Source organism: Salvelinus alpinus, chromosome 29 (assembly GCF_045679555.1).
Source record: "Salvelinus alpinus chromosome 29, SLU_Salpinus.1, whole genome shotgun sequence".
NCBI classification, from domain to species: domain Eukaryota; kingdom Metazoa; phylum Chordata; class Actinopteri; order Salmoniformes; family Salmonidae; genus Salvelinus; species Salvelinus alpinus.
Genome location: NC_092114.1, coordinates 30,541,406 through 30,566,026, shown reverse-complemented (window position 1 = coordinate 30,566,026; position 24,621 = coordinate 30,541,406). Strand labels below are relative to the sequence as shown.

The window sequence follows — 24,621 nt, the reverse complement described above, 5'->3', positions numbered from 1 at the left end:
GCTTCTAGACAGTGCAGTAATATCTAACAAGTAATCTAACAATTACACAACTACCTAATACACACAAATCTAACTAAGGGATGGAATAAGAATAAATACATATAAATATATCGATGAGCGATGACCGAGCGGCATAGGCAAGATGCAATAGATGGTATGAAATACAGTATATACATATGAGATGAGTAATGCAAGATATGTAAACATTATTCAAGTGGCATTATTAAAGTGATTAGTGATCCATGTATTAAAGTGGCCAATGATTTCAAGTCTGTATGTAGGTAGCAGTCTCTGTGTTAGTGATGGCTGTTTATCAGTCTGATGGCCTCGGTCCCCGCTTTGATGCTCCTATACTGACCTCGCCCTCTGGTTGTTAGCGGGGTGAACAGACAGTGGCTCGGGTGGTTGTTGTCCATGATGACCTTTTTGGCCTTCCTGTGACATCGGGTGCTGTAGGTGTCCTGGAGGGCAGGTAGTTTGCCATCGGTGATGCGTTGTGCAGAACTCACCACCCTCTGGAGAGCCTTGCAGTTGTGGGCAGTGCATTTGCCGTACCAGGCTGTGATACAGCCCGACAGGATGCTCTCAATTGTGCATCTGTAGAAGTTTGTGAGGTGTTGTGTCCCAGGTATAAATCAGTCCCTGATTAGAGGGGAACAATGAAAAAACGCAATGGAACTGGCTTCGAGGTCCAGAGTTGAGTTTGAGGAACCTAACGGGTTCCAGGATAGAGCTTCCCTGGTGATGTTGGAAGGGGGCTTTTAGAGGGTGTGGCCGATCCATCCGTCTCCATATCCTCCTTTGGATCTCCTCCACAGAACATGACTAGTGCACTCCCAACCACCAAACCACACCACCAACCAACACCAATTGATTTGTCTTTTATTTTAATAATATTAAAACACATTACAAATGAATTAAGGAAATACAGAACAGGTCATTACAGATAACTTAAAATGTACCCTGCAACTTTGTTCACATTCATTGACCAAAATAACTGAATGGATGTATTCATTTTGGTCTCAGCACTGCACTTCTGTGTCTGTTATTATGAGTAAAATAAACCGAGTAAGAACTTTTGTTATTTGTTCTAGGCTGGGCAGCGGTTTGGGTAATACTTTGCTTGAAGGGGGTGTACATGAGGCTGATGTTGAATAAATGTGTTATGAAGGTTGTTATGAATGATACTGCAACACTAATATAGGTACTATTACATTTACATTTCAGTCTTTTAGCAGACGCTCTTATCCAGAGCGACTTACAGGAGCAATTATGGTTAAGTGCCTTGTTCAAGGGCAAATCGACAGATTTTTCACCTAGTCGGCTTGGGGATTTGAACCAGCGTCCTTTCTGTTACTGACCCAACGCTCTTAAGCGCTAGGCTACCTGCCGCCCCAAACGCTGATTTCTCACATAAATGCACCCATTCATTCAGGTTACAGACCATGTAACTAGGCCTAGGACCCCTAGTTAAAGCGAGTGCAACAATATCCGTAGGCTAGTGAATGGTTATGAAAGGTTTCATAAAAGGTGTTATGAATGCCATATGTATACTTCCTTCCTAAAGTGTTACAGCATTTTGTTCAGCTTGATATACGAGTCCCTGTCATTATTCTTTGACTTACATAACCATCTTGTCATACTTTAACTTTAGGTCCATTTCTAGCTATACAAAACCTTGTTGCTAAAATAACCACATGCTAAAAATCAGGGGAAAAAATGCAAATGTGTTGTTCTCTATGGAGCTTGGATATACAATACATCTACTGCATTTGTCACCATACAGAGAATCAGGGTGAAATATAATTCAAATCTTCCAAAGAAAAAGCCCAAAAAGCTTTGATCTGACAATGGTGAGCTCAACAAGATACTATCTTTGTTTTGTTTGATAAAAAACTGCTGAAAAGACTTCATCCCAAAAGCTGCAAAGAGAAAGTGGTATGCTTTCTATTTTTGAAAGAAATGTGTAACAGAGCAGCCTGTTTTAGAACTGTTGCTGTCATCCCACAGTAGACCTCCAGCTCCACACACACACCAAAAGGGTAACACACCTCGAATACAACACCAGACTGTTATTCATACCAATCTCAATCCAATATCCTGGGACGTCTTCTGAAAATTGTATTTGGGTGTCTTCTTCAAGTTGAAGTCATACAAATGCGTTACAAAAACAAACAATATAAGATACGGTGCCTGGCTATGTTGTAATTTTGTTTTAATAAAAACGAACGAAACAACAATGAAAATAAGGGACACCTTGGCCTAGCTGCTAAGGACCACAGCTACACTAAAAAGGCTAGGTCTTTGGCAGCGTTCGGTGTACACTCCACACACTTGATCACACCACAAGTCTGCCTGCGTATTCTCTTTTATGTTCTGTCCATGAGTTCATATCCCTGGTCTCAGATCTGTTTGTGCCATCTTGCCAGCTCCTACGATAATTGTCACAGCAAGATGGCAAGACAGCACAAACAGATCTGGGACCAGGCTAGTCCATCCCTACTGTCTCACATGGCTCCAGGGGAAGGATAGGGTATTGTCTTTGTCTGCAGAGCTGAGCTGGATCATTTGTCCTTGTCCTCTTCCTGAGTCTCCTACTCGATCACCATTATCCTTAGGCCTGAGATCTGCCCATTAGCATCCAGCTGTACACCCTCTACCTGGCTCTGCTGCCCAGCCTCAAGCACATCCCCCTGGGCATCTTCCGACTCTCCCTGCATCACCATCTCCTCCCCTCCCTCAACCCCCTCCGAGACCATGGTCACCTCCATCCCAGTATGGACCACTACGGCAGAGCCCTCCTCCCCAGCCTCGGCCTCTCCTTCTTGGGCCAGCTGTAGCTCCATCACCGCCCCCATGGTCTGGTCATGGTCGCCCGGCGTGGGGTCGATCTCAATCACGGTGGTGTGTGCCTGGCTCTTGTCCTCAACCCCCTCCACCAATCCCTCCTGTACCATCCCCATCTCCACAACCTGGCCCATGGGCTGCTCCACCATCATCTCCCCACCGTCGGTCACCCCTCCCTGGGTGAGTTGGACCAGCTCCATGGGACTCATCATGGTTCCTCCCAGCTGACTGGGGTCCTGGAGGGTGGTGCCCACTAGCGTCAGCCCCTGGGAAGGGTGCAGCGTCAGGGTCTCCGTCTTGCCGTCGGCCCCCACCATGGTGGTGATGTATCGGGTGAAGGTCTGAGCGCCGGCGGGCAGAGTGTGAAGGGTTACCGTGTTGTTCTGTTGACCCAGCGTGGCCATTGGGAGGCCTGACAGGGAGAAGGGCTGGCCCATGGAGGAGAATGAAATGGGGGAGAGGATAGTGAACTGCTGGGGCTGCAGGGTGGCTGTCTGGGGCTGGGAGAGGGAGGAGGTGAGGAGGGTGGTGGTGGAGGCTGGCCGCTGCAGACGGGGGCGTTTGGCCTTGGGCTTGGTGGGTTTGCCTCCTGGGATGTGGCTGATGTTGTTGAGTGGCTGAGGGTGGCAGAGCTGAGCTCTGACGTGCTGCTGTCGTCTCTGTTCCTCCAGCTGCATCTCCAGGTCTGCAGAGATCAGGTCAGAGGTTAGAAATGACTCAGATGGTGCTCTACAGTAATCAACCGTATCAATTAGCAAGTGAATAGTTTTTGTTTGAGGCAATATCCAATACAGGTCGATCTTTACAATTAAATGTAGACTTCAATGCGGAATACACATTTCAGTTGAATGCATTCAGTTGTACAACTGACTAGGTATCCTTTCCATTTCAATTAAATGTTTTGTTCCCGACCATTCACATTAAATGATATGACTAAAATTGAAATTCTCCAGAACATCATAGGCTACATATCTCAATCTCCCTTCCTCTGCCTGAAGTTACTGAATTGATCATTACTCACTGGTCAGTGTGCTAATGACCTGCTCCTCTCCAGGGTCAGTCTGTTCTCTCCTTACGCTCAGGATGTGTTTGACCGAGTCCAGCAGGCCGAACACCTGGGCCAGGTTACTCAACACTGCCACCTCTACCAGACAGGAATCTGAGGTCCATCAGTGGGTAATCAATCACATGGTCAGTAATAACACATCCATCAGTCAATCAATTAATTAATGAATCAAAGACATTAAATGTGTTTCAACAAGACATATGTGTACCTTGTTTTTTGGTTGCCCCCATAATCTAGTCTTTTCTTTATGTTACTCCTGAGAAGTCAACGTTACTTCTCATTTTATTTCATCCCCAGACTTGATCAACAGAAACCAACGTTGCACCTGTGTGGCACCATGCATATACCCTTAGAATTGACCTGTACCCTATCCCCTCTGTCCTAGGCCTAGGTACCAGTACCCACACCTGTGTCTTGCATGGCAGCCTGCTTGCTGTGTAGCTGCACTCTTCTCAGGATCCATGACCTGTACCCTGTACCCGATCTCCTGTGTCCTAGGTACCAGTACCCACCTGCGTCCTGCATGGCAGCCTGCTCGCTGCGTAGCTGCACTCCTCTCAGCATTTATGACCTGTACCCTATCCCCTGTGTCCTTGGCCTAGCTACCAGTACCCACCTGCGTCCTGCATGGCAGCCTGCTCGCTGCGTAACTGCACTCCTCTCAGCATCTCCAGCAGCTCTGTCCTGATGTTGTCCACCACCTCCCCCATCAGGCCTACATCAGCTATGCCTCTCCAGAAGTTCAACGTCTCCTCTGGGGGAACATAAAGGACACAGCAGAGATCAAATTCAAAGTAGGGTATATGCAATTTGAGTCACAGTTATGTGAGAGAGGTGAGGAAGAATTCATCCAGTCGCATACCAAGCAGACCTAAAGTCAAATATGTGTTACATACTTGAGATGTGGTTGGTTTAGCTTGACCAGCATGTAGGGTCGGTGGAGTTTGCACTTTGGGGATTATTTTATTGGTTTCCTTTTACTGGGCGAGCTAAATCAATCGCACCCAACAGCAAGTACTTGACATAGCTTCATACCTGGGTCAAATGCACTAAGATTAATACAAGACTAATGCCCAGACAACTATTTGACTTCAGAGTTGAGAGTATAAATATAGTCACGAGTGGGAACTGTTTAGGTGAAGAACTCACCTGATATCTCACTGGTTTCCTTCTTCTCTGTTGTCTCCACTGCTACGGCCCCAGAACTCCAATCCACTGTTCCGGTCAGAACCTCTGACCTCTCCTCTGTTGTCATGGCAACCTGGCCACCATTACCAATCACCACCTGGGCTACATGTCCAAAACGGGGAGAGACATGGTTAGCTACACTACTTACAATATTCAATATACAACATAAAACGGATGGTTCCGGTCCTGCATGCTTATTGACTGATAACGTATTCCAAACGTGTGTGTGTGTGTATGTGTGTGTGTGTGTGTGTGTTATATATATATATATATACCAATGAAAATGTAAAGTTAATTGACATGCCTTAGAATATCACAAATTCAAAATGAGGTAAATGGGAGAATATTGGATTAAAAGGTTCTTTACCAAAAATAACTGCCAGACAAAATAATAACTGCCAGACAAACTTTTAAATTGTTTTGCCACAGACAATCAGATCTTAACAGCCCCCAGGGAGGGGCGTGTCTGGTCTCACCTTGTGAGGAGGTGGGTGTGGTGAGGCCGCTGCCGTCAGGGGGGAAGCGCGTGTTGTTGATCAGCAGGTCAAACTTGGTGCTTCGACACGTGTTGGTGCACAGAGTGCTGTGTTCATAGAAGTCTAGCTGCCCCGAGTCCATCATCTTCCTGAAGGAGAGAGATTATTAGATAAAGGTTAAGAGTGAGGAATGAGAGCGGGAAGGGACACACCATGTGCATCAATCACCTCGGGTTGATTTCCCCCTCAGACCTGGGATTCTAACTTGCAACCCTCCAGTTTCTGGCCCACCTCTCTAACTTCTTGACTACCTCTGAAGCCTAAGAGATAGGCATTTTGCCTATCTAATGATCTCAGATCTCTCCACAAGTGCATAGGGGGTAGGGGCTAGAGGCTAGGGGTTGATTTGGGACCGGTCGACTCTACTCCTGACCTGAGCATGACCCCGCTCATCCGGATAGCTCTCTTCCAGTCTTTCAGTGTAGCCTTCCCAGACATGTGGACAAACTGCTTGGGACTGATCAGCTGGTCTTCATACTGTATGGTGCAGACATTATAGGTAGAGAGTTTAGAAAGGAACCATCTGTTCACTGCGATTACAAAACAGATACCTATACCACCTTATCATAAAGGAGACAGCAAAGAAACAACTGGCCAATGAGAAACCTTCAACTGATGTCTAAGGCATTATTGAGGCAAACGGTATGTGACATTCTCACAATCTCATCTGTTGACAATGTACAAACAGGACTAAAACTCTTAAAAAGTATACCAAAGCTGGCAGTCTGAGCTGTTCCTTCTCTGCACACTAGCATTTGAAAAGCTTTATGATTTCTGTAGAGAATAGTGACCATGACAATACTAACCTTGACACATTTTACGTTTATTCCAGGACAGACAAACTTCTTGACCAGTAGCACAGCTTTACACTCTCCACATGTGATGGGATAGCCCAACTCTACGTCCTCCCCGTCAACTGTTGTTTCTTCTCAAGGAACACACACACACACGTGCACATGTTTTATGATATGCTTTGTTTGTGTGGCACTGTGTGTGTGTCTGTGTGTGTGTTACTTACCTGGGTGTGACTCCACAGCCACAACAGCTGTGTCTGCCTCTCCCGACTCATCCATACTGCAAGGGAAAGTGAATACAAAACAAATGAAATCTTTGGCTAAAAAACAAAGCAGGGTCTGCTTGCCACAAGACTGTTAGCTCACTAACCTAAAACCTAGGCAATCAGCTTGGGGAGCCATCATGTGAGCGTGGTTCACCAAACCAACTCTGTTACACTAGTCTTGTCCTCTTTTCCCCCCCATCAGGCTCAAGTAAACATCAGTGTGTACCTACCTTGCTGTGATTGGTTGTAGCTGGAGGATGACCTGTGTCTTGCTTTCATTGTCATCACCATCATCTTCCTCAGCAGCCCTCATCACCATCAAGTCCCCCATGGAGACTGTCGTCACCTCGGTTTGTGCCATCCTGACTCCTCTCCCAGTGTAACCTACTGAAAACCCCAGATAGGGACGAAGAGCACAATGGTGACAAATAGGCAAGATTAGAAGAATGTGTGTGTGAAAGACTACTCACATACAGGAGGACAGATAGGACAAGGTAGAATATGGATAAGATGCTCTCAGGGCAGACCATGCCTATAAACAGATTCAGTTCAGTTGCCTCTCAGTTTCAGCCAATGGCTGTATGGTTTAATTTAAACCTCCAACGTGTTATTCAGTTATTCTGTCATAGTTAGAAAGGGGGGCACTGCATGGGGCTCATTGAAACCCACGGTTACTAGCTAGCTATCTTTCCTACTTGGTCCCTACACATTTAAAAGGCGAGGAGAAAAACCTGACTGAAAACTTGCTTTGCATAACTTTTAACTAGTAGCTAGCTATCGTTACACCTGGTCTCCTGGCTGTAACTAGTGCACTACATTGCCCATATCCACAGAAACGCTGCGTTAGCTAGCTAACTAACGTACTAGTTAAAAGTAATGTACAGCAAGTTTGCACTCAGTTTTTCTCCTCGCAACGTTTCTGTGGGTATGGGCAGTGCAGTGTAACTAGTTACAATCAGGAGATCAAGTGGTACATAGCTAACTAGCTGCTAAAGCGCCATTTTCCTAAATAGCCTTTCCCACTGATCTGTATAGCTGAACGGCCTACGCCCATGCATTGTACTAGTCCGGCTATCTTGCTAGCAAGATGGCTAAGCTAACTAAAGTAATGGACTTTGGGCAGAGGTTTGGCGCTCACGCAACCTGTGGCCGGGATGTTACTAGCCACCTTGAGATTTACAGCGTGGCGGCGGTTACGTACCGCTTGTTTCAGACGATAGCGTGCGTCCGTTCGTTCTACTTTTTCTTTTCTCCGCTCCCCTTCAAAATTACGTCCCTGTGCGGCAGCACGTACACCAAACAACAACGCGGCGACGGCGTTGCCCCGCCATTCGGAGCGAGCACGGGGTGTTACCCCTTTAAAATGACCAAATCTACGTAGAGATAGACATTACCTCGCATATAAATCAGTTAACCTTTATGAACCGAATACACCTAACAGTACAAAGCCATCGTTTAGATTTTCCTTACCGTTTTTATGAACTCGAACACATCCCTACAAGCTGCTGGGCATGCGCACTTCGAGCAGTCACACTACCTCATATAGCGCGGCTCTCCAGTCATGCAGTCATGCTGCATCCTCAAAAATAGGTCAAAAATAAAAACAAGCCTGTTGACAACAGGTGTTAAATGTTTTATGACGGCAATCATCACTTATTTCACAGCATTAGAACAGTTGGATTGTGACCTGCTTTTGCGGACCAGTCGCACAAGTCTGTATGTATGGGCGCCGCACTGCAATGCATCAAAACTTGTTTTGTTAAAAGGTTATTATTGTTATACAATATTATGGAGCGCAAAGATTCACGATCATTCGCAGCTCCGGGCAGTAAAAATTATGCTTCCGAAATCTCTTGATATCGATTCCGCAAGAAGAGTGGTGAATCCCCACCCTCCCTGTGCTAAACATAGCAGAAGCCCTTTTTACCTAAATGGTACAGTTTTTACAATCTGTTCTTTGGACACAGGGACTTCAGTCAGGGTAGGGAAAAACATTAAATGTATTTTATTCTGTTAGTGACTTTCCGTTGTATGAAATACTTAAATCATATTTTAGTTGACAAAACAACGAATAATATTGATGAATCAAATAGAATTAGATGCATTTATCCGTAATTTGCCATAACGCAAAGCATCATGGGATAGATAGGTTGAGCATTTTAGATTCTGATTGGTCCCCACGATAGCGCCTTGTATATGTATTCCAAATCGACCTCTTCCCCGATTGCGTCTCAGTCCTGAAGTGTGTGCATGTTCACTACTCCCTGCAAATCAAACAATATTGGATTGTGTACTAGCGTTTCGAGATAACATTAATTTAATTTCAAATTAATGAAGGGAGCAAGTGCACACTTCAGGAGAAGTTTGAGATTATTGGGACGTAACGCTAGGATAATCGCTAAAAGGTATCCAGAATTTGTCTAATTAACATCAAAAGCTGTTGTTTTTCGTGTATTTTAGCTAACCCTTTTCCTAAACGTAACCTAATTATCCTAACCTGCTGCGTAAATTCTGCTAACAATCGTACCTCTCTGAAATAATGAATGGCCCTCCCTTCAGTAAAAATATGTTTACCCGACCCCCTAAAACCTGTAGAAAAAAAGTGTCCCTTCACTATACCAAAAACAATAATTCCAACAAAGCGTTTTGTAGTTACATGACAAAGTAAGCAGAAGGTTGTGGATTCGCATATCACCATGGACAGGGGTAGGGGTGATAAGATCCCCATTATAATAAAAGCACTGCATACATCTATCATCTTATCTGCGTCCGATAAAAAATAGCTTTTTATATACGCAATTCATGCACTTCTACGTCATTTTACATGACTGGAGAAAAACAGAATATTTATTTATACGACAACAGCCTGACAACCAACAACCAGCATGCTGTAGCCCCGGAGAGGTTGTGATTTCTATACAGGCTATTGTTAAAGAATAGGACAGTACTTTGTTTGGAACAGAGCTAAAGTTGTCTATACACATTGAGTGCAACAGAAGTATCAGATCATCAAAGAATTCGAGAAAAATACAATTGTTTTTTAACACAGCAGCCGCATATCATCAGGTAGGCCTACAGTGCATACGGAAAGTATTCAGACCCCTTGACTTTTCCCACATTTTGTTACGTTCCAGCCTTATTTTAAAATTGATTAAATCGTTTTTTCCCTCATCAATCTATACACAATACTCCATAATGACAAAGCAAAAACAGTTGCTAATTTCTGCTAATTTGTTAAAAATGAACGGAAATATCAAAATAATCATAATATCATAATAATATAATTATTCAGACACTTGACTCAGTACTTTGTGTATATGCACTTATAAAAAATGTTTTGGGGGAAATGATCATTTTCAAATATATTCTATTTTATTCAATGATATTGTTGTTACAGAATAGTTGTGTTTACTGTGATTAGGGCATGGGAATATAAGAGCATATGCTAGGCTAAATGAACAATCTAGGCATGCATAGTTTACCGCATGATCCTCAAACCAAAGACTGGCCAAACTCGTGTTTCTGAAAGTGAATTCCACTGCACTGTAGAATGACTGTAGCTTAATAAGGCATATTTTGTTGTTGAAGTGCTATTGTTGATGTGTTTTCACAAATAAGTCACAATTTGTTTCTTAAATGGCAGGCTATAGCGTTCAAATAATAATAATATAGCCCAAATAATTCATTTTTTGTTTCTTCTTAGGCTACCTGGCTTGCTCCTGACTGACTTAGTATGTAGTTTAATAGCCTGCTGAAATGTTGAACCTTAAATGAAAGTGACAGAATCACACATTACTTCCTAAGCAAAGTACATTTTATAAGGGCACAAGGCGAGACCCAAATGCAGACACAGGAGGCAGATGGTAGAGCTCCAATATTTATTATAACAAAGGGAGTAGGCAAAGGCAAGTCAGGGACAGGCGAGAGTACATAAACCAAGTGAGAGTCCAAACAGTACCAGATGATAGGCAGTCTCGAGATCCGAGTACAAAACAGTACAAGGGGATAGGCAGGCTGGTAGTCAGAACAGGCAGGCGTGTTCGGAGTCAGAACAGGCAAGGGTCGAAACCAGGGGGACTAGAAACAAACAGACTGGGGAAAAATAGGCGCAAGGAAAACCACTGGTTGACTTGGCAAACAAGACAAACTGGCACAGAGAGACAAGAAACACAGGGATATATACACCGGGGATAATAAGCGACACCTGGAGGGGGTGGAGACAATCATAAGGACAGGTGAACCAGATCAGGGTGTGACACATTTTTTGTCTCCTCGGCTATAGTAGGTTGTACTGCAGCCTATGAATGTCAAAAAGAGAATAAATAAATCCCATATGCATCAGAGTCTTTCCCGGCATGTTACAGCTTGTTTCTAGCACAAAGCATTGCAGACTAAAGCGTCATTATAGATTGCTTCATATAATCATGTCCATTTTTGAGAGCCACAATACTCTCACACCCTCACATACCCCCTTAATTTGAGCCCTGGTTTTAACTTAACACACCAAGCCCTTCACTGACACTGAGATATTTAAGGAGTGCATGGTGATGGAAGGAATTGGCTGACGAAATCTATGGATAGCAGACTATCATTTAATCTGTCAAACAGGTAGGCCTACCTCTTATTTCTTGAATAGGAAGAAATAGGCTCCAAGACAAAGAAAGCCCTCTTGCTTTAGGTAGCCTAAAGTAAAATTAAAGGAAGACAGTTTATCCGAATTAGACCTTCTCCAATTAGTCTACTTTCAGCAGCCATGTGCTGTCCATTTTCACGGCTGCCACTTCGAAGTATATAAATTAAGTTATATGGCTTATTGTGAGGTCAATAACTGTGATAAATAGCTTCGTTATGGGAAAATAAATATTTTTTTTACTCAAATCAATTATAGCAGTAGCAAGCTTACCTCTGGTCCTCGTTCTCATCTTTGGGCTCTCTCTCTCAAACTGAACAGGACATCAGTAGGCCTAGTCCGCTTACACAGATATTGCATTTTTTGACATATAAAAACATATTTTCAGAAGAAGCCTTTGACTTGCCTACTGAAGTGCCACCGTACACAGCACATCCATTGGTTAGGCACCACAAAAGGGTTTACATCAGCAAGAGCAGAGCAGGCCAGGCCTCATGATTGGGATAGCCTATCCATTACAGTGTGTAATGCAGTGTAGCCTAGGTTTATATACACAATTTATTTAAAATGGATTAAAATTATATATATTTTTTGTCACTGGCCTACACACAATAATGTCAAAGTAAAATTATGTTTTTGGAATTTTTATAAATTAATTAAAAAGGACATTTGAAATGTCTTGAGTCAATAAGTATTCAACCCCTTTGTTATGGCAAGCCTAATTACCTTCAGGAGTAAAAATGTGCTTAACAATTCACATAATAAGTCGCATGGACTCACTCTGTGTGCAATAATTGTGTTTAACATGATTTTTGAATGACTACCTCGTCTCTGTACCCCACACATACAATTATCTGTAAGATCCCTCAGTCGAGTAGTGAATTTCAAACAGATTCAACAACAAAGACCAGGGAGGTTTTCCAATGTCTCGCAAAGAAGGGCACTGATTGGTAGATGTGTAAAAACAAAAACATTTTAAAAACCCAGACAATATCCCTTTGAGCATAGTGAAGTTATTAATTAAACTTTGGATGGTGTCTCAACACACCCAGTCACTGCAAATATACAGACGTCCTTCCTAACTCAGTTGCCAGAGAGGAAAGAGACCACTCAGGGATTTCATCATGAGGTCAATGGTGACTTTAAAACCGTTACAGAGTTTAATGGCTGTGACAGGAGAAAACTGAGGATGGATCAACAACATTGTAGTTACTCCACAATACTAACTTAATTGATAGAGTGAAAAGAAGGAAGCCTGTTCAGAATAAAAAATATTCCGAAACATGCATCCTGTTTGTGACAAGGCACTTAAGCAATACTGCTGTCACGCCTACTCCCACTCCCCCACTCTAGCGCTTGACGTCGCCGGTATACTGACCACTGGTCCTGGCAACCATCAATACGCACACCTGGACCTCATCATCGCCTTGATTAATCTCCCTTTATTTAGCCCTCAGTAGCCTTAGTCATCAGGAGTATTGGTTTTGGTCACATTCAGTACAGGTCTCCTGTTTTGTTTATCTGTCTTTCTTATCATTAAACTCACCTTCTGCACCTGCTTTCTATAGTTTACAACTGCAAAGAAATTGGCAAAGCAATTCACTTTTTGTCCTGAATACAAAGTGTTATGTTTGGGGCAAATCCAATACAACACATTACTGAGTACTACTCTCCATATTTTCAAGCATAGTGGTGGCTGCATCATGTTATGGGTATGCTTGTAATCGTTAAGGACTAGGGAGTTTTTCAGGATAAAAAGAAACGTAATGGAGCTAAGCACAGGCAAAATTCTAGAGGAAAACTTGCTTCGTCTGCTTTCCACCAGACACTGGGAGATTAATTCACATTTCGGCAGGACAATAACCTAAAACACATGGCCAAATCTACACTGGAGTTGCTGAGTGGACAATTTACAGTTTTGACTTAAATCTACCTGAAATTCTATGGCATAACTGAATATGGTTGTCTAGCAATGATCAAAAACCAATTTGACAGAGCTTGAATATTTTTTTTAAGAATAATGGGCAGGTGTGGAAAGCTCTTAGAGACTTACCCACAAATACTCACAGCCGTAATTGCTGCCAAAGGTGCTTCTACAAAGTATTGACCCAGGGGTGTGAATACTTATTTAAATTAGATATTTCTGTATTTTCTATCCAATAAATTTGCTAAAATTTAAAAAAAAAATGTTTCCAGTTTGTTATTATGGGGTATTGTGTATAGATGGGTGAGATATATTTTTTGAAATCCATTTTGAAATCAGGCTGTAACACAACAAAATGTGGAATACTTCGAGGGGTATGAATACTTTCTAAAGGCACGGAAGGCTATGAATCATTTGATTGAGACCATACTAGGCGCACTTGATATTGCACGCACAGCAGAGAATCAGGGATGAGGGGCAGCATCAAGCACACATCAAGATATAATAAGCAACTCATTCTCAAACAGTGAGCAATATGACATTTAATCGATTACAAAATACTAAACCCTCCCCTGACTGAAATTGTAAAAGCATGATCCTTGCACATTTTCCTCCTGGTAACAATTGTGTACACTCAGACGCCTCCCTTACAAAATGTACCTTCACTGTCACTTTCATTAAAGATCTTTAAAAAGATCTGATCATATAAAATCCATCAAGTCTTTCTTTCATTTCATTTAACATTTATTTTCTTTTTCACCACATATAAAATAAGCACAATCATTTCAATGAATTTGCACATTTAGCGTGTGTGTATCTGCATTTCTTCCCTCCAGATGAGTCGTTAAGGACCACAGATGTTTCTACCATAAGTCTATATATGGTTTCTACAGGTGAGCTTGGACAGGAGCGGAGGGTACAAGTGAAAGCAATATCAGTGAACAGCTTCATTTTCACAAGTGATATTAATCTGTTATTGATTAGTTATTGATCAGTTATGCCAACTAAGAGTAGTGATTTTCAACAGAGGCTTATGAAAATGAAAGCACACCAATATTATTACCATACACAGTTGTATGTTTATTAGTTGAAGTTTAGTATTTTATTTGCACTGTGATTCAGGAAGTTTAGTATTTTATTTGCACTGTGATTCAGGAAGTTTAGTATTTTATTTGCACTGTGATTCAGATAAGTGGGTCAGGTATGCAGTTCTGTTGTTACCCAAAGAGGGCGCCACAACCCTAGCACGGAGATGGTCAATCAATATGGCACCATGGACATAATATTGTTTATTGATTGAATACCCTTTAACAGTAGAGTACCTTGCACAGAACATTTAGAATGGAAAATAAATAACATTTATTTTGTCAAGCTGTGATCTGTGATTGGACTCGGTCTAAGGCTAAATAGAAGTATCACCTGTGCTGCTATGTCCAGTTGTAGGACTGCTCAAAAACAGAATTTGCAAGTAAAATGTATTAGTGATTTGTCATATGTTGTTGTACTATCAAGGACCGGTTGGATACTACAGATTTAATTAGATTGTTTTGTCGATTGGTATTCAGATTACACTATTATGATATAACTATAATCACATTGAAAATGGCCACTTACCATTTATAATCAACAGAACACTTTCTAAAGCATAAATTATTTTCTATTTTTCTGCTCTAAAATCTAAACTTTTCTAGTTCTACTGGCAACATGTCAAGATCCAAGCTCAATCTCTTCTTTCATGTCAATTTAGCCTGAATAGGCTGTTGAATATAGCTGGTGCTCCTTTCTCTAGATACACCTTGTTCATAGACCATCATCGGGCATCATCAGCACCACAGCTTCCTAATTCCTGTTTTCTTCCTATCTGATGTAACAATACAGTCAATAAGAATCCTTATCAAAGTCAGTGCTCAGGAATAGGTTGCATTCAATGACAAGCAGTTATATCACAGCACATTTTATCATTATTATAAGCATAAAAAATACAGCTGTACAAAATAAACCCTGTTAGAAATGACACAGGAAGCTGAAAAAAGGAAGCAGTACATACTGTAAGGAACATGGTTTGTCTCTAACTCCCTTTGTGGCTTAGATTGAAAATATTTGCTGCTTTTCAAAAGGAGTTGAATTGTGATGACCAAACAGACAGCGCTCTACATTATAATCCCTCTGAAACCATGTCTGAAAAAGATCATTCTCCATTTCTATACATTCCCAGGCAAGACTGTTTTAGTTAATTTAAAGGGTATGTCTCCCATCCCTAGGCATCGGTATTGCCTTCTCTTTGTGGATGTGTCCTTTCTTACCGTAACAAGAACATGGATCATTACAGACATCTGATTGTCATACATATTGGTTAGCCAACTGATTTAACTTTGAAAGAAATGAGACATGTTGTAACGGGGCTATGACCTGTGATAACAGAGGTTTAATCAGTCTGTGAATGGTCAGTAGAGCTTAAAAATTGACCACGACATAACTATAAACAGGGTAAACATTGTTGAGTGTGGGAACAACGGGAACAACTAAACTACGTTTGCATCAGACATTGTAAAGCAAGAGGCAAGACATCATTTTTGTCAAGAAATTGTATGCTGAGGCTTTGTAAGGTGTTTACCAGTATGTATGGAACAGCTCCCAAAAGATTAGTTAGCTAGACATTCCTTTCAACAAGTCAAGTCGCATGACCATGATACTGCCCATATGCTCCTGTGCCTTGCCCAATAACCACTGGACACAAAACCAACATAGAACACAATATCACAGAAAGTCACATTTGCTGAATGCACAATGTCTCTCCTGCCATCTACAGTGTGTGCAGGGTGTGGAGGTGGACAAGGTGAGCTGAGGGGAAGGAAGGGAGGAGGGACCAGGCAAAGTGAGCTGTTATCTAGACCCTGACCCATGGTAACACCAGTCTACAGCCAAGTCTCAGGTCAACTGTTATCTGCACTGAGGTTTGCAGTATAGAGGTAGTAGTCTAGGGAAACTAGAGAGTTATCTTCCTGTGCCTCTCTGCAGACCGAAAGGGCCTATAGGCATGGCAAGATTCTGGCTGTCTTGATATTGGAACCATTCTGATGGAGCATGGAAGCCATTAGGGTCCGAAATGTCATGTCTTCAACCAGACAATGTAATAACACAGAGTTTCCCAAACTTGGTCCTCGCGACCCCAATGGTTGCACGCTTTGGTTTTTACCCTAGAACTACACAGCTGATTCAAATAATCAACTAATCATCAAGCTTTGATCATTTTAATCAGCTGTGTATTGTTAGGGTAAAAACCAAAATATGCACCTTTTGGGGTCCGAGGACCGAGTTTGGGAAACCCTGTAAGAAGCCAATAAACCCTTAAATTAGTATTATGGTCACAAAAGCTCCACATTTAATCCATTTGAGCAGTCTTAAAGTCTTAAAGAATCGGCATCAGCCAGTACCTCTTTCCAGTTAAAGTAATGTTGTTTGGGGTGGTTTTCCCCCTTGAAGGCCCACCTTGGAAGGTTTGTTTTTGTTTTTTAATATGCCATATACAAATGCAAAGAGTGGCTACCATTAAAAGGGTTTGTGGCTTCAGCGATGTTCTACAAATGATAGATATGTAAAAAAAAATTAATAGAAAACATTGCTCATTTGCTCTGATGTAGGAAGTCCACAACATGATGCAACATGAACAAGATTTGGTTTGTGTGCAATTACATAGATTAGCAGTCTGCAGGACCATATTATAAGGGGAGGGGTGGTGGTGGTGACACATATAGAATACAGTTTATTCTCCCTGCCTATTATCAGTGACCTTTTAACGCCAGAGTTAACCATACCCAGTGGTGTAATGTAAAGTACTGAAGTAAAAATACTTTAAAGTACTACTTAAGTCGTTTTTGGGGGGGGATCTGTACTTTACTATTTATATTTTTGACTACTTTTACTTTACTACATTCCTAAAGAAAATAATGTACTTTTTTAGTCCCTACATTTTCCCTGACACCCAAAAGTACTGGTTACATTGTGAATGCTTAGCAGTACAGGAAAATGGTCCAATTCACGCACTTATCAAGAGAACATCCCTGGTCACTAAACTCACTAAACATAAATTCTTTGTTTGTAAATTATGTCTGCGTGCTGTCGTGTGCCACCTGGTTTGCTTAATATAAGCCATTTGAAATTATGAATACTTTTACTTTTACTTTTGATATTTAAGTATATTTTTGCAATTACATTTACTTTCGATACTTAAGTATATTTAAAACAAAATACTTTTAGACTTTTACTCAAGTAGTATTTTACAGGGTGACTTTCACTTTTACTTGAGTCATTTTCTATTAAGATATTTTTACTTTTACTCAAGTATGATGATTGGGTACTTTTTACACCACTGACCATACCGGACAGGGGACTGCAGGCAGAGCAACGGCACACACATGCAAACACACACACACACGCACACAAACACACACACGCACACACACGCACACACATACATACACATACCCCTTTAGCCAGACAGGAGTCAACCCACAACAACGTAATGGGAGTGATGCCAGACCACAATAATGCCTTGTCCACCAGTCAAGACCTTGCCTGCTTAAGAATCCAATATCTCCTGCAGCAGCAGAGGGCATCCAGGAAGGAAAAGGATGCTGCCAGGAAGGAATAGAATACGTACTGGAATACCCCAAGGCCTGATCGCTGTCACACAGGTGTCTCTGGCTGCGTTTATACAAGCAGCCCAAATCTGATATGTTGCCCAATTATTGTCAAAAGGCCTCTTCTCAATGGTCAAAAGAACAACAATTGGGCAAAATATCAGGATTGGGCTCCCTCTGTAAATGCAGCCTCTGTCTGCCTTACCTAACTGGGCCCAAAGTTACCCAGGTGATGTTAAACTGTGTAGGTTTAGCATGTACATGTATGATGCTATTCCACTGCAAGGATTTACACTGGTGTTTGGCCTAAAGAATCAGACTTTTGTGTACTACAGGATGTAGGATGTACACAAGATGTGTACTACAGGATGTGTATCACGTAATCCCATCAGAAAACAGCCCCATCCTGACCTCTGGAGGAATTGATACAGAGAGGAAAGGCAGGCTAGCTACACTAGGCATATGGTGACACGTGCACACGTGATGTTACAGGACAAGGGCCTTACTTTAGACCATGGCTTAGTTTCAATGGGAAACAGACTAAACTGTGAGATGATGTGAGTTACTTGTGGAGATAAGAGAGGGGGAACAACAGTGGAGACATGAGTCGTGTTTATTAGGGAACGCATCGGAACACGTTCTAGAACGATTCGCAACGGAAAAGATACATTTGCGTTTCTTATTGGACAATTCCAGGTAGTCCCTCTCTGTTCCAATCCGTTTTCTTCCATTTGGTGCGTAATGAACATTACCATTGATGAGGTCAGAGGTCAGGGATCGAGGGTCAGTCTCTCAGCAGTTGCAACTCTTCTCCCTCGGCTCCACCTCAATGTCCTCATCACCCGGGTACAGGACCCTGGCAGTGAGGCCACTCTTCACCCCATCCCATCCGTCCCTCGTGGTGATCTGCCCCATCTTCATCAGCTCATAGATGTCCCTGCTGAGCAGCTGGAAGGCCCGGTCCACGTTGCTGTTGCACTTAGCCGACGTCTCCACATAGCGTATCCCCATCTCCGCCGCCAGCTGCTCAGCCTCGTCCCGCGTCACCTTCCGGTCCTTGTTTAGGTCGCTTTTGTGGCCAATCAGGATGTAGACCATGTTGTGCGGCAGGATGTGCTCGCTCACTTCCTTGTGCCACTCCCTCACGTGGTCGAAGGTGTTGTGATTGGTCAGGTCGAACACGAGGAGCCCGCCCACTGAGTTACGATAGTAGGAAGTGGTGATGGACCTGTGAGATGGAGAATAGGAGATGTTACAATTCAGCTCTGATCCATAGTAAAATGTGAATTTAAACAATGCTGACCTGAATCTCAGTGTAACCCTGAACCAAACTACATTCATGGCATGACAACAAACATATAGTAGTTGGCAAAACAGCATAACAAGATCCGCGACTCCTTGCAGGTCCAGGGAAAACATCCATTGTTGCTTACAAACTAAGGAATGATAACTGTACAGACCTGTAGAGACAGTTCTTTCATGCCACTGAAAATCTCTTTTATGTGTGTACTGTGAACCTCCTATGGGAAAACAGTCTTTCTTCCATAATATTCTGTCAGAGACATCCAGGTTCAGCGTCAAGAGGAAAAGGAGGTCTGAGAGCAGAGTCTACAAACACAGTTCTAATGCTCTTAGAGGAATTGTATCTGAAACTGGGGAATGAATTATGTTGTTAACATATTTGTTCAACTACAAGCTACACTGCCTCCTGGATGGATACTGTGTGTGCCTAGGCATTGCAGACTAGGCTACATAAAGGCACATTACTACATGTATGTAACAGAGAGAGCCATGCCTCGCTGATTCACAGGCCATCTCAGCAGTAACAAACCACACTTTCAGAATAACCGGATTTGACTGTCATCCATCCAAAGACAGACATCAAAACCTTCTTAACATTGCATTAAAAAATGATATTTGTGTATTACACAAAACGGTATCAAGGCGAGGTTGTTGCCCATCATCAGTGAATGAATCCAACTGATGATGCGACACAATTTAATGACTGTTTTTATGATGGAGACTGGAGTAACGGCCTCCGTTATTGCAGTCGTAGGGTAAAAAATGACTGACGATGACTGACCTCGTTTCTCTGTGGGTAAAAAAACGATTATTTTTCTCAACTGTTATTCGCTAAAATGGTAAACCGACCACAATAGATATTGTGAATTTAGTTATTTGATCCATATAGGCTAATTTATACTGATGGAAATAATGAATCAGCTGATCTTGTCAACAGATTATTGATAACAGATATATATATAGGCCTGGTATAACATGAATTGTCTACATCTCACCTAAATCGCTCCTGTCCAGCCGTGTCCCACAGCTGAAGCTTGATTTTAATCCCTGGCTCGATGTCTAGCGAACGGGCATAAAAATCAACACCGACCGTTGGATCCGCTACATCGCTGTAAATTCCATCTGTAAACCGCTTCAGTAAAGATGATTTCCCTACTGTCGAGTCTCCTAGCAAAATTATCCTGAATTGATATTGCCACAAAATATCCATGGCATGGCTAGAGATAGACCCAGAATGGTGGTGGTTCCGAAACAAAGCAGCGCAGCACGTTGTGTTTACAAAGCTGCTGCTGCCTACTGCCTTCTGGTCAGACAGAGATGAGAGTGCCAGCGAGCAAAGGGCGATAGTGCTGCAGTCATGTGATAGGCTCGGGATTTATTATAGGGCCTATTGCTTCAGAACACCACCATAAAAAGAAAACAACTTCATTTTATGTTATGACAATTATTTTGCTTTATTTTAATTTAGTCTAGCCTATGGGCCAATGCTACAAAGCGTCATTTCGATAAAGAAAATATGAATTGTACGTGCATGATGAGGCCTATAAAGCGTAAAAATATAGTTAGATAGCACATGATAAGGCACACTGTTATCCGACTCTCAAACAGGTGTGAAATGCCATGGAGCCTATGCCTGGTCCATCTATAAATTGCTTATTGACTCGACATGGCCATGACGGCATAGCATGAGCTGTAGGCTAAACCATTTCATGGGCTGTGCACGAATTGTGATATGCATTACATGGTAGACTCTTGCATGTGTTGTATATGTTCGGTCAAAGGCTATTCATTCCTGGCTTTTCAATTAAACAGTGGTCGCAGCAGTCATGGAACTGTCCATGGTGCTGAAATGCTGAGACCGTTTTTTGCCGTTGGCACATCAGCTTGTTGTGTTGTTGACTTTGCTCAGTTGAAATCTAGTTCTCACTTAGGCTTTCCTTACAGCATTGATTAAAGCAACTACTTTCAACACTATTCGCCTACCAAAAAAATATACACCTCGATTGCATATATGGCCCACAGGCCTACATATCTATTTGCAAATCCTTGAAAAAGAGACGTCTATCCCACTGACCTAAAATAATACAATCAACCTCAAGTGCCCTAATCCAAAGATCACAAGTGTTGACACTGCCAGCAATCCATGTTGCTCTATGAGGCCTACATTCACTCTACAATAAACCCATCTTGTCTTGGTCAGAACTGCATTGGCCAGGCGCAATAAATTAGCAAAAGTTTCAAGTGAAAAGGTTTGTGTTTGCGTCTCTTCAAACCTCACATTTCTGGTTGGCTTTTCTATTTTTTTAACCCGTCTATTTTCGTTGTATTATTTGTTCATTATTTGTTCAAACTTTTTATCAGTAGCCAATACATGCATTAGCTATCTAATTTGTGCCACATTAAATAGCTTAGATAGCGGTCTATCGTCGAGAGGGAACCTCTTATCCCATCATACATCTCGTCCATGTGACACATGTGGACCAATCGCCAGATTGTCCCACACTATATAAAGCGACCGACAGCGTATTTTCAATCTCTTCAGTTCAAGCTAAGTAGCAACAATGGTAAGCAACACTCGAACGAATCATCATTCGGCGTGTCTGTTTATATTTAAGTAAGGTTGTTTAATTTGCTAATTTCACATGTTCTGAGAGAAGCACGTAGCTACGTGAATGTTAGAAAACAGTTTGTTATTTTGCTACCGGTACCTAACGTTAGCTAGGCTAACTAGTTAACTTCCGGCGGGACCTGTACTTTCTTGTGACCTAGTTGGTTATATAGTTAGCTGGTTAAGCTGGAAACTATGTCTTTGTCAATCTTGTGGTAAAGCTAATGTTAATCGTAAAGTTGTGCTTTTTCAATTAAATGCTTACCTACTCGTCCGAGACGTTTTATTGTTAGCTGACTATTCCAGTTTCCACGTGGCACTGCTCGCGGCCCTTAACGATGCAGATTCTTCACTTTTTTTGATGAATCTTTCAACAGAGGCAAATATTTGACCGACGGCCTCTAAGTTGTACATTATCAGTAACTTTTTTTAGTTGGAATATATACTTTATGTTATGCTGGCTGTAATGTTCCGTTTTGTGCAACGTAAGCCTACAGCGCTGGCTAACGGTAGGCTTAACGTTACTGAGCATACCGAACAGTTGAATCTTTTTTAGGTAGACCTCAGGTCATACGATCATCCCTACCCAACCAATATGGCTAATGCAGCTCAGGTAAGCTTTATCACAGAGCTGGAATCTGAAACCATTCTATACACGGGCACCTATCGAAGCCGTTCCTGCTCATTTGTAGCAGACTCGGTCAACAGGATGCCAAAAACATTACTTTCACCGACGGTCGCTGTGCAGTTCGACAATAACTGACACCGCAACATTAAGGGGAAGGACATTCCATGTACAATTGTTCCTAGAAAATGTTAGTGTGTTGGTCACGATGGATTACGATGAGACTTCTAACTAGATTGCCTCCCTGTGCTCTACAGGTCAATTATGTTCTAGACGTGGATGATGAACAAATGGATATACAGAAGGTACATTCTCAGAACGATTTCAATATTCACCCATCGACCCTCATTCTGGCTGTGATGACACACTTGCCCTCACTTAGAGGATTGCCTCTATGCTGAGAACTTCTTAGTACTCGTCTGAGCCCAGCTTTGGTGTCAAATTAATGTAAATGATGTAGGATTTAGACTAAACCATTTTTACCTGATCGCCATTTTCTAATGCTCTCAACAGGATTGAAATGTCAGTCTGCAGGGGCTTCATAGGCTGGAATGAGAATGAACTAGTGGACGTTCTGATTGGAGGTAAATCAAGACTTTCAAAATGTCCCCTTGTCTTTTTGGTGTGACTCTTGCCCTCACTTAAGAGTACCTCGATGACGAGGGCTTATAGTACTTGTCTGAGCCAAGACTTTGATTTGTATGTCTTTTGATGTAATGGGGTTTGACAATGCAGAAAATGTTTAGCTTTTTACCATACCTGATTATTTGCCAATGCTCTACAGGTGTACAACCTCTGAACAGACCAGTGGGATTGAGGATTAACCACTGGACATTTTAAAGGTAGTTCAAAATGTTCCACTTTCATTCTGGCTGATGACACTTGCTCTCACTGAGTGCCTCTAACGACAACACCTTAGTGCTAAACTTGTGAGCCAACGTATATTGACCATGATGTGTTTTGCTATAAACATCCGCAGCGCTTTGGCACTGACTTGAGCAAAGCTTGAATGTCACTAACATCACTTTGTTTCTCATCAGTTCTTGTGCCTATTGGAGGTGCGATGACCCCATCTTGGGATTGAATGGCTGGTAAGCCTTGTGTTCAATGTTGTCTGGTCCCCTTGGTAGCATGCTATCCTAAGGACCCGGGCTTTGTCTGTAGCCTCTGGTTCTCCAAGTGTATGCCAGATAAATGGGGAGTCTTTGACTGTGCTGGTGTCCCTGCTCGGTGGCTACTGAAACTTGTGCACTGCTGAGTTTTTCTTGTCTTTCTGCAGGTATGGCGGTACAGGTGTGCCTCAACACTGCATCGAAATGCCCCAATCCAGGTTCTGATGGGTATGGCTGTCCATAGGTACATACTGAATATTGTAGTTTTCTGGGTATTCTTTGTAGGGCATGGTGTTTTGATCAATGATACCTCTTATGACTCGTGTGGATATCAGACTTGGATCAAAGCCAGTCCTTGGAAGTAATATATTTATCAAACTTTAATTTGCAGTTCTTGCAACTGGCTCTCTGGGTGATGTGATCGGCACTGATCAATTCCACTTCCATGGTGTGGCCCAATTCCAGGGTTTTAAGGTATGTCTAAATCATGCTTTGCCTCTTGTGCTTATCACTGACTCTTCGTGGGCCATGGTGTGTTCTGATCAATGATTGATACCTTTTAAAATGTGACTGTTGGATGAAACATGCGGATATGGGACTGAGATCAGAATGTCACCTTCAGCGTCTATATATGATACATTGTTTCAGCCACTAAAACAATACTTTTTTTTCATTCTCAGGTCTTGGTACACCAACGAAGGTGGATGAGGCCCCTTCTGTACACAAGTGTTCCTCTGGCTTGTCACTTATTGCCTATTGTGTGCATCAGGACATTGTTAGGAGACCTGTTACAGAATGTGTGAAATCATTGGTTGTTCAATTGTGTGGGATGTTGTCTCAACCTGCAACAAATGTCCTGCATTTCATCAATAAATATAATTATCACATTGAGTCAAATTTATTTGATTCCTGCTTAACTTGGGACCAAGAGGACGTTGAAAAATTACAAGTAATGGCCATATTATACAGAAATATATATGGTCACTTTGTCGAACTTGAGGTGCTCATGCAAGTTTTTGGACTGTCAAAACTGGGTGACTCCTTGAAGGTGAACTTACCAGTAAATAAATAAAGCTACAAATG

At 42.2% G+C, this 24,621-nt stretch overlaps 2 protein-coding genes, 1 long non-coding RNA gene and 4 other non-coding genes across 17 annotated transcripts; 4 read left to right on the top strand and 3 right to left on the bottom strand.

Moving 5' to 3' along the window:
• Positions 1–865: 865 nt before the first annotated feature.
• On the bottom strand, positions 866–8,621 carry LOC139558422 (glucocorticoid modulatory element-binding protein 1-like). Of its 8 annotated transcripts, none has more exons than XM_071373535.1 (10): positions 8,168–8,621; positions 6,928–7,084; positions 6,656–6,711; positions 6,444–6,565; positions 6,011–6,114; positions 5,578–5,726; positions 5,063–5,203; positions 4,530–4,667; positions 3,869–4,006; positions 866–3,532 (listed from the first exon to the last, which is right to left on the bottom strand). In XM_071373535.1, the coding sequence occupies exons 2-10, from the start codon at positions 7,056–7,058 to the stop codon at positions 2,595–2,597; spliced, it is 1,917 nt and encodes a 638-aa protein (XP_071229636.1). In that variant the 5' UTR covers positions 7,059–7,084; positions 8,168–8,621; the 3' UTR covers positions 866–2,594. The 8 variants fall into 8 exon arrangements, with proteins under 8 accessions (XP_071229636.1, XP_071229635.1, XP_071229642.1 ...); XM_071373534.1 differs by lacking the exon at positions 8,168–8,621 and adding an exon at positions 7,899–8,157; XM_071373541.1 differs by lacking the exon at positions 8,168–8,621 and adding an exon at positions 7,899–8,157 and having other exon boundaries at positions 3,869–3,991.
• LOC139559464 (U11 spliceosomal RNA) lies at positions 8,487–8,622 on the bottom strand. The gene has a single exon (XR_011671768.1). It is a non-coding gene; the product is annotated as a U11 spliceosomal RNA (small nuclear RNA).
• Positions 8,623–18,488: 9,866 nt separating this feature from the next.
• Positions 18,489–20,527, bottom strand: LOC139558421 (ras-related protein Rab-39B-like). The gene is made up of 2 exons (XM_071373533.1): positions 20,189–20,527; positions 18,489–19,119 (listed from the first exon to the last, which is right to left on the bottom strand). Exons 1-2 carry the CDS (start codon positions 20,401–20,403, stop codon positions 18,684–18,686), a joined length of 651 nt encoding a protein of 216 aa, XP_071229634.1. The 5' UTR covers positions 20,404–20,527; the 3' UTR covers positions 18,489–18,683.
• Positions 20,528–21,621: 1,094 nt separating this feature from the next.
• On the top strand, positions 21,622–24,425 carry LOC139558420 (uncharacterized). Of its 4 annotated transcripts, none has more exons than XR_011671569.1 (8): positions 21,622–21,757; positions 22,684–22,731; positions 22,940–23,010; positions 23,211–23,268; positions 23,467–23,517; positions 23,706–23,782; positions 23,930–24,012; positions 24,219–24,425. It is a non-coding gene; the product is annotated as an uncharacterized lncRNA (long non-coding RNA). The 4 variants fall into 4 exon arrangements; XR_011671570.1 differs by having other exon boundaries at positions 21,729–21,807; XR_011671568.1 differs by having other exon boundaries at positions 21,731–22,414.
• On the top strand, positions 22,457–22,592 carry LOC139559472 (small nucleolar RNA SNORA16B/SNORA16A family). The gene has a single exon (XR_011671776.1). It is a non-coding gene; the product is annotated as a small nucleolar RNA SNORA16B/SNORA16A family (small nucleolar RNA).
• On the top strand, positions 22,776–22,856 carry LOC139559471 (small nucleolar RNA SNORD103/SNORD85). The gene has a single exon (XR_011671775.1). It is a non-coding gene; the product is annotated as a small nucleolar RNA SNORD103/SNORD85 (small nucleolar RNA).
• On the top strand, positions 24,076–24,148 carry LOC139559467 (small nucleolar RNA SNORD99). Its single transcript, XR_011671771.1, has one exon. It is a non-coding gene; the product is annotated as a small nucleolar RNA SNORD99 (small nucleolar RNA).
• Positions 24,426–24,621: the final 196 nt, after the last annotated feature.

What these genes read in the sequence shown, in the direction of transcription:
- LOC139558422 (XM_071373535.1), bottom strand. Translation starts at nt 7,058, where the DNA reads ATGGCACAAACCGAGGTGACGACAGTCTCCATGGGGGACTTGATGGTG. An exon ending in GGCTGTGGAGTCACACCCAG is followed by an intron (nt 6,566 to 6,655) that starts GTAAGTAACACA and finishes GTGTTCCTTGAG; the next exon opens with AAGAAACAACAGTTGACGGG. An exon ending in TAAACGTAAAATGTGTCAAG is followed by an intron (nt 6,115 to 6,443) that starts GTTAGTATTGTC and finishes TGCACCATACAG; the next exon opens with TATGAAGACCAGCTGATCAG.
- LOC139558421 (XM_071373533.1), bottom strand. Translation starts at nt 20,403, where the DNA reads ATGGATATTTTGTGGCAATATCAATTCAGGATAATTTTGCTAGGAGAC. An exon ending in GCTGGACAGGAGCGATTTAG is followed by an intron (nt 19,120 to 20,188) that starts GTGAGATGTAGA and finishes TCCATCTCACAG; the next exon opens with GTCCATCACCACTTCCTACT.